The sequence below is a fragment of the Scleropages formosus genome, chromosome 7 (genome assembly GCF_900964775.1).
Source record: "Scleropages formosus chromosome 7, fSclFor1.1, whole genome shotgun sequence".
NCBI lineage: Eukaryota > Metazoa > Chordata > Actinopteri > Osteoglossiformes > Osteoglossidae > Scleropages > Scleropages formosus.
Window position 1 is genome coordinate 30038499 of NC_041812.1, and position 22653 is coordinate 30061151.

A 22653-nucleotide genomic window follows, 5' to 3' on the forward strand; every position below is an offset into this window, starting at 1 on the left:
TGTGATAAATAGTTATAAATACAAATATAAATAGCATTATGTATTGCACTGGTTTACTCTCTAGGGGAGAGATTTAGGTGTTCATGAGGTAGATGGCCTGAGGAAAGAAACTTTTCTTGTGCCTGGCTGTCTTGGTGCTCAGTGCTCTGTAGCGCCGGCCAGATGGCAAGGGTTCGAAGAGGAAGTGGCCTGGATGCGAGGGGTCTAGAATGATTTTGCTAGCCCTTTTACTGACTCTGGATGAGTGCAGTTGTGCCGATGATTCTTCCAGCAGTCCGAAATATCTGCTGTAGTCTTCTGATGTCTGATTTCGTAGCTGAGCCGAACCAGACAGTTATAGAGGTGCAGAGGACAGACTGGATGACTGCGGAGTAGAATTGCAGCAGTAGCTCCTGTGGCAGGTTGAACTTCCTCAGCTTGCTAGATCATTACATAAGCTAAGGCTTACCTCTTGTACAAGTAACGAATAATGTTCCCCAACTGTCCTAAAACCATTAACCAGACCATTCTAGGATGTACATGATGGAAAGACACACTGAAAACATGCTGATACCCTGGACTAGCACACTAGCTGCAGTCACTGGTTTGACAAAGGCAATGTTTTGGCAAGAATATGATTACACTGCCACGGTATCGCTTATTTTTTTCTGCTCTGTGATGTGAAAAATTCTCTTTCCCGTTCAACTGTAGAGGACCCTGAAAGAAGTATGCTCAGACCCACACACAGACTTTTCACAACAGTGCCTGATGGGAGAGCCCTGGAAGTTGGATGTCTCCCCGATCATTCCCCATCACCCTTCTTTATTTTGCAGAGCTCATACATAATGCATTTGTAGGTGTTACAACAGGTATGTCCACCTCTCTGGTCTCAGTAAAACATCCAACCTCCACCATCCAGTTTTTCTTAAACTGACCTTGCTTGCAGGCAAGGAAGGAACATAACATCTGCCTGCGATAACATGGTCTTGGTACGCAACCAGAACCACTATTGGGCCACCTTGACCTGGTACTGGTACAGCCTGTTTCACAGTGATTTTCCATTTTTATACAGTGCACAGCCTTAACACACAAAGAAATATTACCAATCACCGTGCTTAGTTTCTATGATAAATTTATATGACTAATATATTTGAACACCACAGTGGCATCCCATGTTAGAGACACCAGTCCTGTCATAATAAAGGAAAAGTAACTGGGATCAGGTAATTTCTCAACACTGTGAGAATGACTTATTAAAACAGGAAATAGTCCTTGCAAAACCTACACTCTTCGCTGTTTCTGTTTAAAAGCCAAGCAGTCTTCAATTATATGACCACGCTTGTGACAATAGAAACATTCCTCTTTAGGATGTGACTGAGGGGTTGGGTCTATTGAAGGAAAACTTGGAGCTGGAGTCTCTTCTCTGTGCATGCAACCCTTTTTGTGTTTAAGAACAAACCCATCAGCCAAAACAGCTGCTTGAGTCAATGAGTTCACTTTCAACACAATGAGGAAGATGACTCACACACACACGGTCTGAAACCACTTACCCAGGTGAGGTTGTGGCAAACCAGAGCCTAACCTGGCAACACAGGGAACAAGGCTGGGGGCACTTATGATGGGCAACTCGAACTCCTCCAATAAAATTAGTTCACGCAGTGAATTGAGACCACTAACTTTGCTTGCACCACACCACATGAAAGAATTATTTTTTCATGCAAATTCAGCAAAAGTTTGGCTAGACGCTTTTAGATTTCGTAACCTCTGTCGGCATGCTTCAGGAGTGAATTTGTATGCACGACAGATAGCTGCTTTCATAGTATTAATGCAAACTTTCTTCCAATGAAAGTGAAGAACAAACATCTTGGGCCTTACCAATCAACTTGCATTGTAGCAAAAAAGACCTCACACCTCTTGGCCAGTGCAGAGATGTGGCAATACGTTCAAATGCCCTAAAATAACTGTCCTCTTCCATTTCCCAGAATGAAGGAACTAAAGCAACATGCTTCCTGACATCAAAAGAGGTTGTGGAAGGACTCGAAACAGGTAGCACACAAGAAGCTTCATAGGGGTTTGACTGTACAGGTGGAACAGGGCCAACCTTCATTGCCTCTAGTTCAAGCTGCCGAAGTCTAACCTTTGTCTCTGCCTCAAGTTCTAACCTGTGTATTTTCAGATGTAAACCCACTTCTGCCTGTTGTGCTTGTGCCGTCTTTTGCATCCAGCTGAAGATAAGCCAAACGTATTTTAAAACGAGCATCAGATTGAGACCCTGAAGAAGTAGGCAAGAGTAGTTCAAAGAGCGGCAAACCAGCTTTGTCAGCTTTCACGTCAACCTCAGCACTAGCTTGCACTACTCCCTCGCCCAGTTCAGCCGAAGGGGAACAAAACCTCTCCTGCAGCAGCGGGTAGAGCCTCAGCAGGCACAGAAAGATCAGGCACGGTCAGGATCCCCCACTCAACCAATCTATTTAAGAGAAATAAAAAGTGTTTTAAGAGCAAGCCTCAAAACCTGAATACGTAAGTTGTCTGCTGAGACAAATGAGCTTTTCGACACTTCTTGAATTGTTCAAAAGTAGGGTTAGGAATAAATGTTTGTCAAACAAGGCCATAATTATTACAATACATGCAAGCACCACACAAGAGCAGAGAGCCAAGTGAAGCAAACAACACGCCAATAAGCAAAAACACGTAATCGGGTTGAACCCAAAACCACCACCACACAAGAAAAAATGGGATGACTAAATCGCTGGGCAACAACATATTGGATAACCAAATTCACAGGCAACAAGGCCCCAAAAGACCAGATTCACAGACAGAAATATTCTGGGCAACCAAATTCTCAGCAACAGCATCCTGGACAACCTCAAAAAAAGCTTCAGGTCTCAGTGATAAGATTCCTGATGAGTCCCCATTAATCTTATATCCCCAGGCATTTGGGGGTAGCTAGGGTGTAACATCAGGTAAGTGGTGACCAGTAATAGCAAGTGGCCAACAAAATCACATGTATGAGAATGAAGTGGTAAGTGCAGGTTCTTTTACTGTGCTAAGTGGTGCAGATACTCGGGTGACTTTACAATATTTACAAAAACACATGCACTTTCCAGTGGGAAAAGGGACTAAGACAGGTCCAAAGCAAAGCTGTGCACTTGGATGCAAGACACTTGCTTAAATTAAAAATGTTCATTTCCCTGATGACTGCTTAGAAATCTTGTGTGAACATCTTCCATGTCTGCCCTTTTTAACTTGCAGCTGAAGGTGTAAAAATTAAGTCTTGATGAACATAAAGGGTTTTCACCCATTCATAGCCCATTAAGTTGTATCACCTAGGTTCAGTTTTGGGAAGTATCAGGAATATTACACTGAATTCAGAGGGACTGCAGCTTCTCCATCCTTGAAATACAGACCATAGCAGTTGGAAGCAAAGATTTCTTTGAAACAAAACTGTTGTACTGGAGGTTCCTGCTCAGAGAAACAGTGAAATGCATGCAAGTGTGTTCACCTTTTTTTGTTGGAAACGTAGATTGTACATTATAAAGGTACTGGGGATTCACTGAAAAAGTACAAATCTTTGTGTAAAATGTAAATCAAGTACATAGTAGCAAATAAATGTCAGTGGAGATGGACAATTACTGCAATGCTTTTCAAAATTTCATATTTTAGGGTGTCATTTTCACATTAAGGTAGCAGTGACTCATGCCATAGTATTTGCAATATCTATAATGCAATTTCTACAGCTGCAATCAGAGGGGCATGGCGGTGCAGCGGGTTTGGCCAGGTTCTGCTCTCTGGCAGGTCTGGGGTTCAAGTCCTGCTTGGGGTGCCTTGTGACGGATTGGGGTCCCGTCCTGGGTGTGTCCCTTCCCCATCCAGCCCTGCGCCCTGTGTTGCCAGGTTAGGCTCCAGTTTCCTGCGACCCCGCTCGGGACAAGTGGCTTCGGACAGTGTGTGTGTGTGAAGCTGTAATCAAATTTACCTGCAGTATAGCTCTATGTTATCATTGTTCCCTAACACTGCATTTGGGGGCCTTTTCAGTTATAGAAAAGAAGTCCAGGTGAATGTCTCAGAAAATGACATCTGAGACAGCAGGAAGTATAATAGGCTGTCAGTGATATGTAGGTCCCTGCTTCAAATTCAGATTCCTGTTGAACATTTGACAGGGTTTCTCCTGAATGGAGAAGTTTGTAAAGCAATGTGTTCAGTAATATTGAGAAGCTGATTATCCATGCAAGCTGCTTTGGAGATGGGGGGGGGGGAGTCTGCATTACCATTCCTTCTACTCCAGTAGGTAATTGGGGGGGCTTATAGATGGTGCAATACAAAGCATGTGACAAACAAAGCTCTGTACCACACATTTTATTTGAAAGTTTGTTGCAGCCCATGCACACCTGCCTTAAATTGGTTTTCAGGAGGCAGTGGTTTCCCCACATGATGACTAACAGACCAAATTCAAGCACAACCGGGGAACCCTGGACTTCCTTCTTCAGCTTGAATCCAGCTCCCACATCAAAGTTAGCAAAGGGTACAAAGATCAGTGGCTTCTCTTCCAGAAGACCCTCCAAATGCTTTTGCCATTCTTTCAACATGCTCTTAAGAATCACTTCAGGGAGATGCCCAGAAAATTTGTGGTACCAGGACCTGGAGCCCAGAGTAATGCAGGATGCCATTCTATGGAAGAGAGTTGAATCACTGTCCATTTCAGATATATATTATGGGTCTATGTATAAACAATTCCCAAGGCAAGGGGTGACGGTGAAATCACTGGTCCACAAGGTACCAGACAGTACAACGTCTACAGAGTGTCAAGACTATAGCAAGAACAACATGAACATTTAGATTACATTTATTCACTTAGCAGACACTTTTCTCCAAAGCAACTTGCAATGGATACTATGTAGTGTTATGAGCCCACACACCATATTCACCAAGGTGATTTACACTGCTAGATACACTACTTACAATGGGTCACTCATCTATATATCAGTGGAACACACTCTCTGTCACTCACACTATGGGTGAACCTGAACAGCCTGTCTTGGGAATGTGGGAGGAAACCAGAGCACCCAGAGGAATCCCACGCAGACAGTGGGAGAACATGCAAACTCCACACAGACTGAGCGGGGATCGAACCCACATTCTCTCGCACCACCCAGCACTACTCACTGTGCCACCGTGCTGCCAAACCACACACCAAGCTAGACTGGGGGGAAGCCAAAGTACCCAAACACAGTCTAGGTGCTCTGAGGAACTTACCTTACTGACTCAAAATATGTTATTGATGACAAAGATTTGCTGACCACAATTTCAGTCATTAGACTAGCTCCTTAGAAGTGAATCACCATTTCTTACTTGTAGTGACCACAGTGTGATATTGATGTCTCCATTAATACCATCAGCATGACACATTGACTCATGTGAGCCTGTTGTGAAGGACATCATGGCTTTCTTGTCCTGCATAAGGGACCAAGAATCAGTTAAACTGCACAAAGTAATCTAGAATGCATCTCAAGGAAATATAAGCAAAAGCTGCCATGCAACATCAAGCCAATTACCAGTTGTACCTTGAAAACACCTTCATTATGCATCCTCCTTGTGTGAAAACCCAGTCAATCCATCCTTTCAGAATAGCTGGCATGCTGAACCAGAGCAAGGGAAACTGATAGGGATGAGAAGACACTCAGCAGGATAACCATATGTTGTGTTCATATTAGCTTTCCATGGGATCTGATTATACTATATATAGGGCAACCATGGCTAAGGTTAAGGAGTAGTACGAATACACGTCAGACCTGGAATATGATGAGCTCTACTTCCTTCACTTTCTGTTGCTTCTCAACGTCAGCACTGAGCCAACACTCTTGCCATGTGAGCATGCTTTCCTCACCATACTATAAATTGTCTGGTTTTTCCAGAGTCCCTGAAAGCGTAAGTATTTCAGAATTATCTGAAAACATGACATGCTCAAACAGACCCAAAACCTGTAATATGTGGTCATAAGTAGTCAGAGGGACACATGGAACTCTTACCAGTTATGTCTTCAGCAGTGGCAAAGGCTTTGAACTTCATCGCATAGAGATCAGACACCACCACATTACAGTTTTGTGCCTGAAGAGCTTTTACAGCAGTGTCTAAAGCAGCTCCATTGAAGGAAGTTTCACTTTGATGGGTGTACACGATGAGCACGTTCTTAGCTGTGGAGATACATATAATGACAGGTTTAATAGCTGTATTGATAGTCCTCTTTACACAACTTCTAGTCACCTGCTTAACTCTTAAAATGGTTCTAATTTTGGTGTTCAAGCTGATATTATGTTTAGATTCTCTTCTCTAAAGTGATGCAATTTACTAGTTGTAACTTTCTCTGAGATGTACGTCAAGAGATTAGTCAAAGCCATTATGGAACATAATTACTTTAAACATTAGGTCTAACCAACTTTGTTACAACTCAGAAGTCAAATATATCATTTTTGGAGTTTAGTCTGTAGACTTCATTTACCTGAGGTGATAAACACCTGAATCTGGCATTTTATACCTTTTTCAGTTTATAGTGTCACCCATTCATTTCTTACAGCTAAATCTGATTAGACAAACAAGAGACATATGAAAAATATAGTGGTGAAACAAAAGACGGTTTTCGGGGTTCTGATGGCTAGTGTGTGTTAGAGATCATGAACTGGCAATAAGATAGAGGAAACAGTAAGCTATTTAGGATTGGGGTTATACACACACACACATTTTCAGAACCGCTTGTCCCATACAGGGTCACAGGGAACCAGAGCCTACCTGGTAACACAGGGCGTAAGGCCAGAGGGGACACACCCAGGACGGGACGCCAGTCCATCGCAAGGCACCCCAAGTGGGACTCGAACCCCAGACCCACCGGAAAGCAGGACTGTGGTCCAACCCACTGCGCCACCGCACCGATTGGGGTTATAAATGGGTCAAATTTGAACAGAACAAAATTTAAGGGTTATTTTTACTACACTTTAAAGAGTCCCTTGTCTTAGTCTCAAAGCAGAGATAGTTATGCGCTAATAAACCCCAGTTCATCAGTTCTAGTTCAGTTCTGTATGGTTAGTAGTTATGTATAGAAGTAGGTAGTAGAGGCAGATAAAACAATGGAGACATCAGTGAGGTACACATCAATAACTTGTCTCATCTGAACTTTAGAAAAGTTAAGGATTCTAATGTTGACAAAAAAATAGAGAGAGAAAAACTCACCCATATTTACCAGTCTATCCACTACCAATGTGAAAAGAAAAATAGGAAAAACCAAATTAAGCCCATGTCCTTGCCCTAATGGACCGCACCTGCCCCAAATCAGAGCAGCAGGATATAAAAAAGCTATTGCTGCTCCCCTGGGTGCAGAATCTCAGCTGGGAAACACAATCTACTTACTTGTCCTTCCTTGACCCTTGTGTTCCTCTCTCCCTCGTCCCGTTTTCGACATCCATGGCTCCCGACTCCAGCATCCCTTCCTCGACCTCGAATCCAGATTCACCCTGAGAACCACATCTGCACATCGACCTACCCACACCTGTCCCCGACCATGACTCTTGCCTGTTCCTCTGTGTCAGTAATAAAAATCCCACTCTAGAGTCCATACAGACTCCTCGGTATCTTACCCTCGTCATTGACAATTACTGCTAAGACTCCACTGTTAAAAAGGCAATTAAAACTGTTATAATCAGGAAATCATTCAACATTTTCATCTAAATTATAACTTGTGTTTTTATTCCTCTTGCTTTTTATTGTTATTACTATTAAATTCTTGTCATTTGTACTGTTTTCTGCGTTAATAAAAATGTAGTAATCACCCCTTTACTTGTCTTTCCAGTGGCCTCACTAGGGGGTGCGGGGAATCCAGACCGCACCAGGTGACACCATCAGGGCGGGTGACACTAAAATGAATGTCTATAAAATTTTTGTGCAGTGTTTCAGCAGAAATTTATTTTTTCTAAAAAAAATCTCTGTAATTAGTTATAACAACAAAAACATTTTTCGTAAGCCCAGCTTACATGTCTCAGCATATGTACAAGGCTGAAACTCTGAAACTCTATTTTTACTTTTTGAACCTTCTAATGTGCTCCGGTCAGAGCTATCATTATCACCCAATTACAATGATGCTTCGAATCACGTAGTTTTGTCTGCACGCGTTATAAGAACACGCTGTTGTTTTCGTTGCTGCTGGTGTTTTTATAGTCGCTGATTTTATCAAATTTTCTCATGTTTAAGCTACAATATTCTGGCAATTATTATTTATGAACCTACATCAATAATGTTAAAATAAACATAATTTTAATGTAGTTCTTAAACATTTTTACTTCTAATTCTATTGTTTTCAAATCGAATTTTCACTGTAACCATGTCACGCCCACACCCTCGAGCCAACGAGGAAACACCTGGGACGCGGCACAGAGTGGGGCATAAAACGCTGCATCAGACCCGCAGCTGATGCGGAACCTTGTTCAGCCTTGTTGTTTGCGATCTCCTAGCTCCTAGACCTTCTACTTCCTGTTCCCAAACACCTTCCTCGATCCCGTCCCTTGTTCCCACGATCCTGTACCTCTCTGAGATTATTGACCCCTTGCCCGTGTATCGACCCTGCCTATCAGATTCCCCTTGTAACAATGTTTGCGCCTTGAAGATCATTTGCCTGTCCTTTGACCTTCGCTCTTGGATTTCCCTGAATAAACCATGAATTCTGCTCTGCACTTGGATCCACTGGTTCCTTCCGGAACCAGCCATAACAGAAGGTTCCGCCACGAATTTGGACCTACAACAAGGTCACCGACCCGTGGTAGAGTATGCCATAGAATTCCGTACCCTTGTGGAACGCAGTGGTTGGGGCGAGAAAGCTTCATTAGTAGGTTTTTGCCGCGGTCTGAACTGCCAAATCCGCAAAGAAATGGTGTTCCGGGGAGAAAGTTGGACCCTAGATCAGTTCATAGAAACTGCAGTGCCCTTGGATAACCAGCTCCGAATCCGTGAACCCGTCCCAGAACCTGTCCCAGAATGCTCCGGTCCTGCTCAGGACGAGGCAGAGCCAATGCAGTTGGGGCATGGGTGCCCAATGTGAGGAGACCTGCTTGAAGTTACCTTGCCAGGCTACGTCAATAGAAGGATCAGACTCTGCCCCACAGGTGCCAGTTCCCCCGAGTATCAAGACCTGGCCAAGGTTTTCAGCAAAAATTTATATTTATATATAATATTTATATAAAAATTTATATGTATAAAATTTATTTCCCTTGTGGGATCAATAAAGTATATCTATCTATCTATCTATCTATCTATCTATCTATCTATCTATCTAAAAAACAAGCCTCCAAGCTACCACCGCATCGCCAGTGGGATTGTGCAATCGACCTCCTTCCAGGTACCACGCCTCCTCGCAGTCACATTATCCTCTGTCCAGACCCGAACAAATAGCCTTGCAGAAGTATATTTCTGAAGCATTAGAAGCAGGAATCATACATCCATCCACCTCCCCTGTGTCGACCGGGTTTTTATTCATCAAAAAGAAAGATGGTGGACTCCGCCCGTGTATTGATTATCAGGGGTTGAATAGCATTACAATAAAATATCCACATCCCCTACCCTTGATCACAGCCGCCCTAGAGAATGTCCAGCAGGCGCAGTGGTTCACAAACTAAACTTCAGAAGTGCTTATAATCTGGTCTGTATCCGGGAGGGTGACGAATGGAAGACTGCATTCAGTACCACCCTGGGTCATTACGAATACCTGGTCATGCCGTTTGGCCTAGCTAATGCACCCAGCGTCTTTCCTTGGGTACATGATCAACAATGGGGTACTTGCATACCTCGACGATATCTTGATCTACTCTGATACATTGGCCAGGCATGTACTAACTGTCAGACAGGTGCTCCAGCGACTGTTGCAGAACAGACTATATGTGAAGTTGGAGAAGTATGAGTTCCCTAAGAAGCAAGTCTTTTTCTTATTGGTATGGAAGAATCCATGTCTGTCAGTAATTCTAGAAAGCGTTTGAGGTCTTACTTGTCTTGTGGGCTAGGCATTTTTTTTATATCTTTTAGTTTGTCTGAGTCTAGTGAGATTTCATTTTTGCTGTAAACATTCCCAAAGAATTCAATCCATCTCTGTTTTATGAAGCATTTATGCAAGTTGAACACCAGCCCTGTCTCCTTTGCCCTTTCAAGAAGTAACAGTAGGTGTTTGTCGCGCTCTTCCTCTGTCCTGCAAATATGCAAATATCATCTACAATTCCAACACACCTTTCCAGGCCTTTGAAAATTTCATCCATGTGCTAATGAAACATGTCTTAGCTTATGTTGAGCCCAAAGGGTAGGCATGTGAAGCAATAATGCCCTAGGGGTGTGCGGAATGTTGTAAGTACCTGTTATTGTTCATCTAGTTGGACATTCCGGTACCCAGCTTATTGTTGAGCTTGCTGAACCACCTTGCCTTATGGAATTCTGAATTTATTTCTTCTAGTGTAGGGGTTTTGCGAGGACATCTTTTAATCACTTCGTTAAGTCTCTTAGGGTCCAGACACAAACGAAGGGACCCATCTTTCTTGAGGCTACATGCCATACTGGAATAGCAGTCTGTGTTCTCTCACTTTCTTGATGACCCCTAGTTTCTCCATGCAACAGATCTCATCTTTGATTTTTGGTTCAATATATATCTTGAATTTTCATGGGCAATCAAGATGTGGTTCTGTATCTTCCTTCAAGATGATTCGCGCTGGGCCTTCTAATTTACTGATTGTGTCACACTGCGCTGGGTATAATTTCTCAAGATCCTCTGTAGCACTTATCATTATTGGGTTCTTTTCTATAGCTTCAAGATTGCAATTGAAAGTGAGCAGATTCACGGCAGTGCACATGGGCAGGGACATACTCCTTGCCTTCGGGGGTGTCGACTGGACCAGGTTCCTCTGTTTGGGCCCTCTGGAGGTCCTGGATGAACTGCCAACGCACAGGAGTCACTGGGCCATTAGCGTCCACAACGTGGAATTCTGTGTTCACCCACCTGGACTTATTGTACTTGTATTGCATAGGGAGCTTCCCCAAACATGGTATGGAGTCACTATAAGACATCAGCTTCATCATACCTGTCGGTTTGAGGACTTCTGTCAGCTCAATGTCACCATACATCTGTCGGAATGTATGGAGTGGGAGTGCATTCCCTTGAGCACCTGGATCTATTTTAATCTTCATGATTTTTCAGTTATTGCAGCCAGGATATTTGATTATAATTGATGCATAATCCTCGGCTTGGGTGTCAACCTTTGTGCTGTGTATGTCTATGCCCTGAAATTTTTCAGCAAATTCCTCTTCGGAGCCTACAATGTTTCATTGGTTGCCTTGGACCTATTTTTGCTTGCCCTCACAGCATCGACTCTCTTTGTGATCTTCTTCTTCCTTTCATCTCTCTTCCCAGGCCTGTTTCATTATTCATTACCTTCTCTTCTTTTTTGAATCGACACATCTTCTTCCAATGTCCCTTTTTCCCACAACCGTTGCAAATGTCCTTATATGCCGGGCGAGATCAGGGTATGTGGTGCAGTCCACATCTCCCACATGGATGTTTCTTCTCGATCTGATAGATTTTTTTTTCCTGCAGAATCTGCATCTGGTGGGTGATGAGCACAGTTTCATGTTTTCTGCCTGCCATGAGCATTTCCTGAAATGTTAGGCCTTTTTACTTTCCCAACAGCTCTGCAGAAGTTATCCATCAGCATGCTCATTATGACAAGCTCCACAATTCTCTCCTGCATTTCATCCTCAGAGAATTCACACAACTGTGTTTGTGCTCAGGCTCTAGTGACAAACTCATCAAGAGTTTCATTTTCCCACTGTCAATATTGCATTAAGCTTAATCTGTGGATCCTGAAATTCATAGCAACCTTCAATTGCTTTCCGAATAACTACCATAATTTTTTGGGTTGTTTCTGCTTGTCGTCAGCCATGCCAGATGCGTTCAGTGTCCATAGGCCTTCATTGCCGATCCTTATTTTGATCTTCCTCACTCTATTAGTACCATTTGTGATTCTATTATCCTTGCACACCAGCAGCATTTTCTGCTTGAATAGCTTAAATGCTTCTGTGAGATCAGCAGAATCCCACTGCATAATGGGATATTTCGATGTCGTGCAGAAAACCATGTGATGGGAAGTGTAATTGTAATTGGGCAATAACGACATCTCTGACTGGAGCACATTATAAGGTTCAAAAAGTAAATTAACATAGAATTTTAGCCTTGTATGTACATTGATACATGTAAGCTAGACTTTCGAAGAATGTTTTTGTTATAACTATAAGGATATTTTTTACAAAAATACATTTCTGCCTAAACACTGCACAAAAATTTTATAGACAGTCATTTTGGTGTCATCCTCTCTGATGGTGTTAGCTGGTGCAGTCCGCATCCCCTGCCTAGTAATGCCACTGGTTGCCATAATTACATTTCCTTTAAAATGTGCCGATGTGCTTGGATGAGGATTAGCAATCAACGTGTTGCCACTCACCAGCACCACCTTAATGTCTTGGTACCTCTACAGGGATTATGATTAATTTCATCGTACATTATTTCATTTAATGTTTCAGTACTTTATTAGCACATGGGCAAACATTTCAGGTGTCTTGTTTTATTCCAGTAAATATTTTCTGTAGTCCTATAAACCATTGAAGTTAATTTACTGGGTTGCTTTATACAGGTTAATTTCATATTTGGCAACATGGTTGAGTAGAAGGCATTGACTTGAATCTAGCTCAATCTGGGGAGTTTACATGTCTGACTCTGCATGGGTTTCCTCCCACACTTCAGGTTAATTGTAAATAGCGTGTAAAGATACACATTTAGGTGGCTACTATTTCCAAGCACTGAAAAGAAAGATCCCTGCAACGTGTGCGGTTGACACTCCTTGTCATGTAATCAGTAGCCTTAGAATACCACTCTTGAGCTATATTAACTGGTATAAACGTTGAAGATCTATTGACAGAGTTTAGAGCTGCCTGGCTTATACCCTTTAATGTCATGCATTTCTCCTCCATTTGCCAGACAAGCATTTCAGAGTCTGTTTACAGGTGGAATATCTCTTTCATAAGGGGAAAGGGACAAAGCTGCTATGTCAGTGTGAAAGAAGTTTGCTACAGTGAGACAACTTTTAGCATATACACAATGCCCCTCCATAAAGGAGGATCCTAAGAGCATGTAGTTTAACCATTTATCTAGCAGGCCAGTTTTATGTAAACTGTTTCTAATGAGTACCTTGCCCTACAGCTACAAGTAGAGCAAGAACCTAATTTCTAGGTCCAGCAGGTAGTAGGACTAGCTCCCCTTCAGGCACACTTCCATGACTTGCTTTAAACTGGTAAATTTCCATTGTAGAAGGGGAGAATATATATATGTATAAATAAAAGTTCTCTGCAGATTAGTTAATACAGCAACTAACTTTCTTTCAAAAGTGGCTGCTGCAGCTATTAGCAAATCACTGATTAATTGCAACTGCTTTCAATAGCATTTTAAACTGCAGCTCAATCCTTGTCTGTACAAGAGGTACAGGGGGGGTTAAAAGGCCAATTAAGTTCACAAGTGAAGTAGCTAAGCACTACAGCTTTTATTTTGAGAAACTCAATTCACATCATACAGTTGCTTTAAGTTGGTTGTCAGGAGGCAGTGGTTTCCCCACATGATGACCAACAGTCAGACCAAATTCACATGTAGCCAATGAATCCTGCACTTCCTTCTTGAGCTTAAATCCAGCCCCAACATCAAAGCTTGTAAAGGGTGCAAAAGTCAGTAGCTTCTCTTGCAGAAGACCTTCCAGACGCTTCTGCCATCCCTCCAGCATATTTTGACGTGCTTCTTCAGTGACATGTTCAACAGCCCAGAATATCTGTGGGGCCAAGACTTGAAACCCACAGTAGTGCAGGATGCCATTCTAAAAAGACAAGGGGGTGGGAGGAAGTTGGTTCTGCTGGAAACCCTTTGGCAAAGGGCCAAGCCATTGAACAAGTCTTGTGACCACTATGACCAGAGTTTAAGTGCCAAGACCTTCTCTGTTGTGCTTATGCAGAGTCACTGCAGTAAGTACTCCCATTATCTTACATGTTTTAGTGTAACCAAGTTACCTGTAGTGGCCAGAGTGCAATATTGATATCACCATTAATGCCATCAGGACAACACATTGACTCATAGGAGCCTGTTGTGAAGGATAAAATTGCTTTCTTATCCTGCATGGGGTGAGGGGGAAGAGAGGTACAGATTACATTATCTGTACTGGACTATTACATTCAAGGCATCAATTATCAGTCACCAAGCTGGTGACAAATTCACCTTATACCTTGAAGATGCCTTCAGTATACATCTTCTCTGGTGTATAGGCAAAGCCTTGTGTGAACACACGGTCAAACCATCCCTTCAGAATAGCAGGCACAGTAAACCAGTACATGGGAAACTGGTTGAGGCAAGAGCAGTAGAGGGGAAAAAAAGAATAATAATAATAATAATAATAATAATTCAGTAGAAGGCCTTTTAAGCAGGTTGCCATAAACACAATTCATTAAAATTAATGAGTTGACACTCATACCTGGAATACAACAAGCTCTGCCTCCTTCACCTTTTGTTGCTCTTCAACAATGTCAGCACTGAGCCGACCCTCTTGCCATGCCAGCAAGCTTTCCTCACCATACTGGAAGTTCTGTGGGTTCTTCAGTGTTCCTGAAATCACACAAGTACATCAGTTGAAAGTACTTTAATAAGCATCTTCAATCCTATACAGGAAGCATAGGAAACTATAGGCATCCAACACCTCAAGTCCTTACCAGTTATATCTTCAGCAGTGGCTGAAGCTTTGAACTTCATTGCATAGAGATCAGAAACCACCACATTACACTTCTGTAGCTGAAGTGTTTTCACAGCTGTATCCAGAGCAGCAGCGTTGAAAGACGTTGCACTCTGGTGGGCATACACAATGAGCACATTCTTTGCTGCAGGAAAGAAGCCATAGTTACAGATCCATGGTAGTTTGACAAGGGCACTTTTACACATGGGGTTAGTGCCCCTTCCTTTACCAAGTAAAAGGTAAGGCAAAAGTAGCCATCAGCTCTGAAGTTAAGTTCCTCCACATGCAAACCTTGTAGCAGTTTGACTTTGCCACACACCAACTTACTTACCCATCCTTGGCGTTCTTAGAAAGAACCACTTTAACAAAGAACTTGAGCCAACACTAGTGACTACGTAGGGAGCGACTCTCCTTCCCTTGTTATAGTAACAAACGCTGATTGACGGTCGACTCACTTTGACAGCTGGCAGCAAACAACCGTGAATCTTAATTTTAAAATATATTCTTCACGTGAACCGATTTAGCTCCTCCACCAAAACCACATAAAAGAGTCCTCCATTTAGAAAAGACGTTAAGGACTTCATAAACGATTTTCACCACCGTATTTGTTAATACCGCAATTATTTTATTTGGTAAACCAATTACAATAATCAATGATGAACATATTATTGCTATTGGTCTATAGTATTATTAGGGTTAGACAATTAAGGACAAGGACAACCAAAACGAAGGAGGAAAAAATAACTTTTGTGACATCGGTCGGACGACTCAGTCTCAAGGAATGAAGGTCTGCGCTCTCACCGCTGCAATAATTAATTATGTAACATGAACTTTTACGGTTTGCTTTTGTATATAATGACTGTTTATATTATTAACGCATTTCTACGGCTTTTCATGAGAGAAATAATGATTATATTGACTCTTTGTTTGGGGAGGCTGCGGCGGAGCACGGGTAACGCTGTCGCCTCTCACGCCTCAGTTGGTCGTAGGTTCGAAGCTCCCTCAGTCTGTGAGGAGTTTGTGTTTTGTGTTCGCGTGAGTTTCATCCGTCAGAAGACATGGCTTTCAGTTTAGTTTGTAACCGAATCGCCCGTGATAGGTATGTCTCGAGGGGGGCGGCGCAGCGAGTTTGGCCGGGTCCCGCTCTCTGGCGCGTCTGGGGTTCGAGTCCCGCTGGGGATGCCCTGCGAGGGATTGGCGTCCCGTCCTGGGTGTGTCCCCGGCCCTCCGCCCTCTGCTGCCGAGCTAGGCTCCGGTTTGCCATGACCCCACCTTGGACAAGTGATTCCTGTCTGTGTGTAGGTGCCCCTCCAAAGCAGGCTAGCAATGTGTTAGATTAGAAATTATCTTAACTTCTATCTCAGCCTTCTGCCACCTCACAGCCGTCCAGACACCAGAGATCAGTGATCACCGGGAGGATTAGGACACAAGAACAAGCAGTGTTTCGTTCCAAATCCTCAAGTTTATTGTGTGTTCACATAGATTATATACAATTTTGCAGAACAAAGAAATAAATTTTCATTGGTTTAAAAAAGTGAGTCAGGGTCTAAGGACAAAACCACAAAAGGTAATGTCAAGCAACAGAGCACTGTGATTGGTTATACATATAGAGAGGATATATGATACTTCAGTCGCATCCGTTGGCCCTTTTACCTAAAACAAAGAGAGAGAAATTAAAAGAAGAACTCCCAACGTGCACTCACATTCTTGACAGGTCTGACACAAACCAGAAGAACAGGGAGGACGGAGAGGTCAGAGAGGTCAAGGTAGAGAAGAGACACAAGAGCCAGTTATTTCTCATACAGTGACTCGGGAGCTATAGCTCAGACTGCGCGACCCTCACAAAGACAAGCGCTTGACGGGAGTGATTACACATGCTTGGCCGCGCAACTATAAATATTGTGTTATTTTCAGATACCGATGCAACTGAATTAAAAGTGCTGACTTAGAGCAGCTAAAACCATTTTTTTTAAATTCTATTTTGAATCCTCCAGGTACATTTTGTCCTTAGCATTATCTTCCTTTTCCCTTTTTTTTTTTTTTTTTTTTTCTTTTACCACCGTGTCCATCAGCAGACTGCAGATCTATTGGTCAGAGTGCTGCTCACCTTGTTCCGTTCACTGATGCTCCTCTCTAACTTGGTCACATTGTACAGCAAGTGTACAGCAGTACTGTAGTGAGAGGAGTGGAATGGGGGAAACGTGCAGTGAAATATGCTGGACCACGAGCGAAGTCCAGACAGTATTTCTTTTCAGATCACCACAACCCCCAGACCAGCAAACTGAAACCATTTTTTCTTCCTATAACCTCATTTGCAATGTGTGACAAACAGTAGTTTCAGACACAGCAGGCAGCCCAGTATCTGTGAAGCTGTTGGAGATCAAAGGAATACTTTCTCTGAAAATTGAGTGGTCTTTGGATGCACTCTGACATTTATTCACTTAGCAGATGGTTTTCTCCAAAGCAACTTACAATGGATACTATGTAGGGTTACCAGCCCACACCTTATTCACAAAGCTGACTTACACTGCTAGATACACTACTTACAATGAGTCACTCATCCATATATCAGTGGACCCCACACACACACACACACACACACACACACTATGGGGGAACCTGAACAGCATGTCTTTGGATTGTGGGAGGAAACCCACACAAACACAGGGAGAACATGCAAACTCCACACAGACTGAGTGGGGGGTGAACCCATGGCCTCTCACACCACCCAGGCACTGTGAGACAGCAGCACTACTTGCTGTGCTACCATGCTGCTCTTCCCCTCCTGAAGGCATTTCATTCTTTTTAGAGTTAGTGATCCACACAGCTAGTTTCTCACTTGGATATTATCTAGGAACCTGAACCAGGCAACAGTTTTCCTAGATAATGAATGGTGCCTAAACCATGCTGCACACATGTCTTATCAGTGTGCACTGAATTGATGTGTGTCACCTGAACTTTCATCCTGTCACGCTATACTCAGTGGTCTTTTTTTTTTTTTTTTCCCCTCTCACTGTAAACAGAAATACAAGAAGGCATTAACTCTGGAATTGCTTTTCTGCAATCCACAAGTAAGGTTTGTCATAAAATTGCATGTGCCCTACAACTGTCTTAGCCACTAGTTTTCATCTGGTTTGTGGTGTTGGTATAAAAAAAAAAAAAAAGGTAGATTTTTGTCAATGAAAATGATTTTCTTTTTCAGTAAAGTTTTCTATTTTCCTTATGAGACCCAGGGTTACACATATGATCAGTTTACATCATAACACAATGTAGGAGTTCCAGTGCTCTGTGGGGTGAGAAATAACCCAACGTGTATCCTCTCAATGCTTTAGAGGGCACTGTAACTGGTTAATGTTCTGCTCACATCTAAATAAACTCAACCTAACAAATCTATTGACTATACATATGTAAACACTTTATTGATATAGTATTACATAATTTATCAGGTTTGGGAATTTTAGGTGCACTGAGGTCTAAGGTGGGCTTCACAGAGCCCAGTGTTTACTACTACCTCAATATCCACCACATGTATCCTTTGGAACAGTCACAAAAACTTAAGGTTGCTTTCTTCACCTTGTCCAGTATGTCAGATCCCACACATTGATTACTGTCCGCTGTACTCAGTTTTATAAGCAGTGTACTTCAGACAGATGCATTCAGCTACCTTTCTAATAGTGATTATAGACTTAGGGCTTGTAGTTCTCAGTATCTACAACATAAACTGAGTATAAACACTGCCACCTGCACGTAACTGTACATGCCCTTTGGCTTTTCAAAATTTGGCCGAACTTATGTCTGCGTGGCAGAGGCTATATCCTTATCACAGGTCGTGGTTACAAGTGTCAAAATGCACATTTCTGGTACTCTCTTTTGTCAGAATATTTTTCAGGTGTTGTTAGATTTAAAACACAGATTGGTGTGTGCAGCATATACAGTATCTGTAGGGGATGATATGCTGCTATACTGAGTCATTAAAGCCATTGACATGCACCTCAAAAATGATCTGTTGAAACTGACAAATCTCAAAAGAACTGATGTGTATGTTATGCAAGTTATTTCCAAAAAGACAAAAGATTTTACATTAACCTTAAGACAAGATTTACTGCACATTATTGTGCAGTTTTTATAGGTGAATAAAATGTGCATGCAGATGTACAGTAAGGACATAATGTCCTTGCATACGAGTATGGAAATTACCATGTCTGTTATATGATATGTGTAATAACAGGGAGCAAAATCATCCATTCAATTGCTTGTCCAAACAGGGTCATGGTGATCTGAAACCAGTCCCAGAAAACACAGGATACAAGGTGGGATATGCTCCAGACAGGACACCAGTCCATCACAGGGCCCTATCTCACACTTGTCCACACACCCCAAGGGCAATTCAGTCAACATTTGACCTGATCTGCATACCTTTTGGCAATGGAGAAACCACCCATAGGATAACATAATAATTTTGTTCATCATCAAATGCATTTTTTTAAATGGCATAAGGAGAGGTTAGGCTGTCTACATTTGTACTGTCTACACATGCAGGAAATTACACTTTATGCAGAGTAGTAGCTATTATATTTAAAATAAGTGTAGCCTGGAACTCTGAACTAGAGATGTAATTAATACATTATCATTCCCTCTTATCTGAAAACACATAATCTAAAGGAGATTTTAAGAACCATTTGTGCTCATTGATACGTTCGTTTTCTGTAGAGGCTTCTGTCTAACTGTTGTATAGTTGCGGGTTCAAGTTGGAGTACATTTCCCTGATACGGATAGTTTGAAAAGCAGACATTAAAATCCATGACACATACCAATGTGACAAGATGCTGCAAAAATATAACTTAAGGACAACCTGATGGTAGTCTTTTCCTTCCTTGGGAAGACTGGCTTACTTGTTGGCTGTACTCACAGCTATTAAAAAGCTCTGGGGGTACATGTACACTATTCTGCTGAACAAGAGGGGTGTCATTTGCTTCTTCAACACCTTTTTCCACAGAAATTTCCAACTCCAACTTAAGACCTCACAGACCTGCATGTATTTTACACACACATAGTCACACATTTGCAGCTATGTGTCTTTCTCCTAAGGTAATGCACAAATTGTATTTTCTATGAGATGTACATCGCTTTGGAGAAAAGCATCTGCTAAATGAATACATGTAAATGTATTTTAAACAGTGGTGCCACACACTATTCAAGATCATTTTTAACATGTGAATAAAACCTGCCTGACACCGAGCAAAGTACAGAACGCATGAGAGAAACAAAGTCATTAAGCAAAGACATGGCTATGCACACACATTCACCACTGGGTTTTGTGTGACTATACTTACTTTCTAGATGGAGATGAAAAGTAACCAAATGGAACATATAATGTGACTCATGTTTCATGGATTTCATTTAGTTAAATTCTTTCATTTTAAAGAAGAACACACAAAAAATACAAATATGCATATTAAAAAATGCAAACAGAAATATGAAAACCCAAAATAAAGAGGTAGCCCCAACCCACTGATTAAAGCCACGTGTCCCAAACAGGGTTACGGTGAGCCAGAGCCTAGCCCGGCAGCACAGGGCGCGGGGACACACCTAGGATGGGACGCCAATCTGTCGGAGGGCACCACAAGCAGGACTCAAACCCCAGACCCACCAGGGAACAGGTACAAGCCAAACCTACTTCACCACCACACCCCCGTTAGTTCCAACCACACTGTAATCAATTCAGATGTTTTTCAACTAGGTAGTCATCATCAAATATATTGTAACGACCCGCGTTACCACGAGTTTGAGCAGGAAACCTGTTTATTGTAAATAGTTGAATTATGGGAAAACTGCAAGTGCGCAACCACTGGGAGGACTTACGGGGAATATAGGAAGGGTTTTTTTTTTTTTAAATTGAACAAATCACACACAATACCAAAACATCAACCCAGAACAGTCAACCCAGCTAGGGGGAATTTAAAAAAAATAAATAAATAAAACTTAAATTATAAAACACTCCTATAACCAGACATTACATCAAGTCCTTAAAAATATCACAATAATAAACAGTCTTAATAGCCTTCTTATTATCACACTCCTTGATAGTGTCTATGTATTGCTTAACATCTTTAAGAGAAACAGAAAATATAGGTTTATTTATTAGCGAATTTTTACCTGTGTATATGATATTTAGCCAAAATGATTAATAAATTAATGATATATGCTTGTTTCTCTGTATGCCTTTCAAAATGGAAGAACCCAACAGTACATATTCATAGTACAAAGCAAAATCCTTACACAATTTATCAATAATAAATTCTGAGACATCTCTCCATAGCTGTTTGGTATAATGGCAGTGCCAAAAGAGGTAAGGCACCATTTCTGGGTGCAGGCTACAAAAAGAACAACTTACATCAATCCTATCCTTGAATCGTCTAAGAAAATGCTTGACAGGATAGAATTTGTGTATTATCTTGAAAGAGATTTCCCTAACCTTGTTAGTTGAGAAGTATTTGTGAGTCAACAGCCAAACTTTCTCCCATGGGACCTCATCAACAAAGGTGTTCCAATAAGCAGTGACATAAGGTAAGGTGGCAACTTCTTTCCGAAACAAAGACCGAACCACTCTGCTATTATTTCTGAGAGACTGCGAAAAACAGATCCTTCCACATGGAGTATCGACTGGGTTCGCTATAGAAACAACAGTAGGGTAAGAGACCCCTCCAAGCAGAGTCACAGAACCGTTAGGAAAAGCCTTCATTAACAGGCCAAACTCTTTCTTTGTGACATGAAACCCAAAACATGACACAAATTCAGTGTAACTCATAAGAACTTCTCGTGAGGTCACCAACTGGCCCGCCAGAAGGATATTTCTGTCGAACCAACTCCTTAAAAAAATACTCCTACCCTTATACAGGATCTCACCATTGTTCCAAGTATAATAGCGGTGTGGAGAAAAATTGTGCTTGTAAATTAGTTTCCAAGCCAACAGAGCCTGTTTGTGAAAGACTGACAATTTAACAGGTAAGTTCTCTACATTGCACATCAGAAGGAATGAGAGACCGCCGAGTTGGTCAAAAACAAATTTCAGAATGAAATTCCAGATGGAGGGATCGTGTCTCAGAAATTGCCTCCTCCAGTTAATTGTAAGAGTGGAATATAAGAAGGTGACTGGTATCAGAATCAGAATCAGAATCAGAATGAGCTTTATTGCCAAGTATGTTCACACATACAAGGAATTTGTCTTGGTGACAGAAACTTCCACAGCACAGACAGAATGACAGTGACAAGACACAGATGAGAAGATAGAATATGTGAATGAAGGATAAAAAATATATAAAAATATAAAGTACCCAGTATACAAAAGTAGTCACTAAACATTGTATGTATGTACAGGTATGTTCTATACAAATGCAAGGGAGTGTGAGATATGATGTGATAAATAGTTATAAAAATAAATAGCATTGTGTATTGCACTGGTTTACTCTCTAGGGGGGAATTTAGCTGTTCATGAGGTAGATGGCCTGAGGAAAGAAACTTTTCTTGTGCCTGGCTGTCCTGGTGCTCAGTGCTCAGTAGCGCCGGCCAGATGGCAAAGGTTCGAAGAGGAAGTGGCCTGGATGTGAGGGGTCTAGAATGATTTTGCTAGCCCTTTTACTGACTTTGAACGAGTACAGTTCTTGGAGAGCTGGGGGGGGGGGGGGGGGGGGGCGATGATTCTTTCAGCAGCCATTGGCACACTGGTCGACTGGTAGTGGAAACAAAAAAAAAAAAAAAAAAGCCTGATGGGGGCTAAGAAATTCATGTTTCCCCGCTTCAAAACGCACAAATCTTTCGCTTGTACTGAAGATGTCCGTGGAAA

At 41.9% G+C, this 22653-nt stretch overlaps 1 protein-coding gene and 1 pseudogene across 1 annotated transcript; both read right to left on the reverse strand.

Annotated features, from left to right (window-relative positions):
- Positions 1 to 4335: 4335 nt before the first annotated feature.
- LOC108929041 (NAD(P)H dehydrogenase [quinone] 1-like) lies at positions 4336 to 11118 on the reverse strand (annotated as a pseudogene).
- Positions 11119 to 13579: 2461 nt separating this feature from the next.
- Positions 13580 to 14950, reverse strand: LOC108929040 (NAD(P)H dehydrogenase [quinone] 1-like). The gene is made up of 5 exons (XM_029253763.1): positions 14791 to 14950; positions 14556 to 14686; positions 14310 to 14423; positions 14098 to 14199; positions 13580 to 13907 (listed from the first exon to the last, which is right to left on the reverse strand). The coding sequence occupies exons 1-5, from the start codon at positions 14828 to 14830 to the stop codon at positions 13608 to 13610; spliced, it is 687 nt and encodes a 228-aa protein (XP_029109596.1). The 5' UTR covers positions 14831 to 14950; the 3' UTR covers positions 13580 to 13607.
- Positions 14951 to 22653: the final 7703 nt, after the last annotated feature.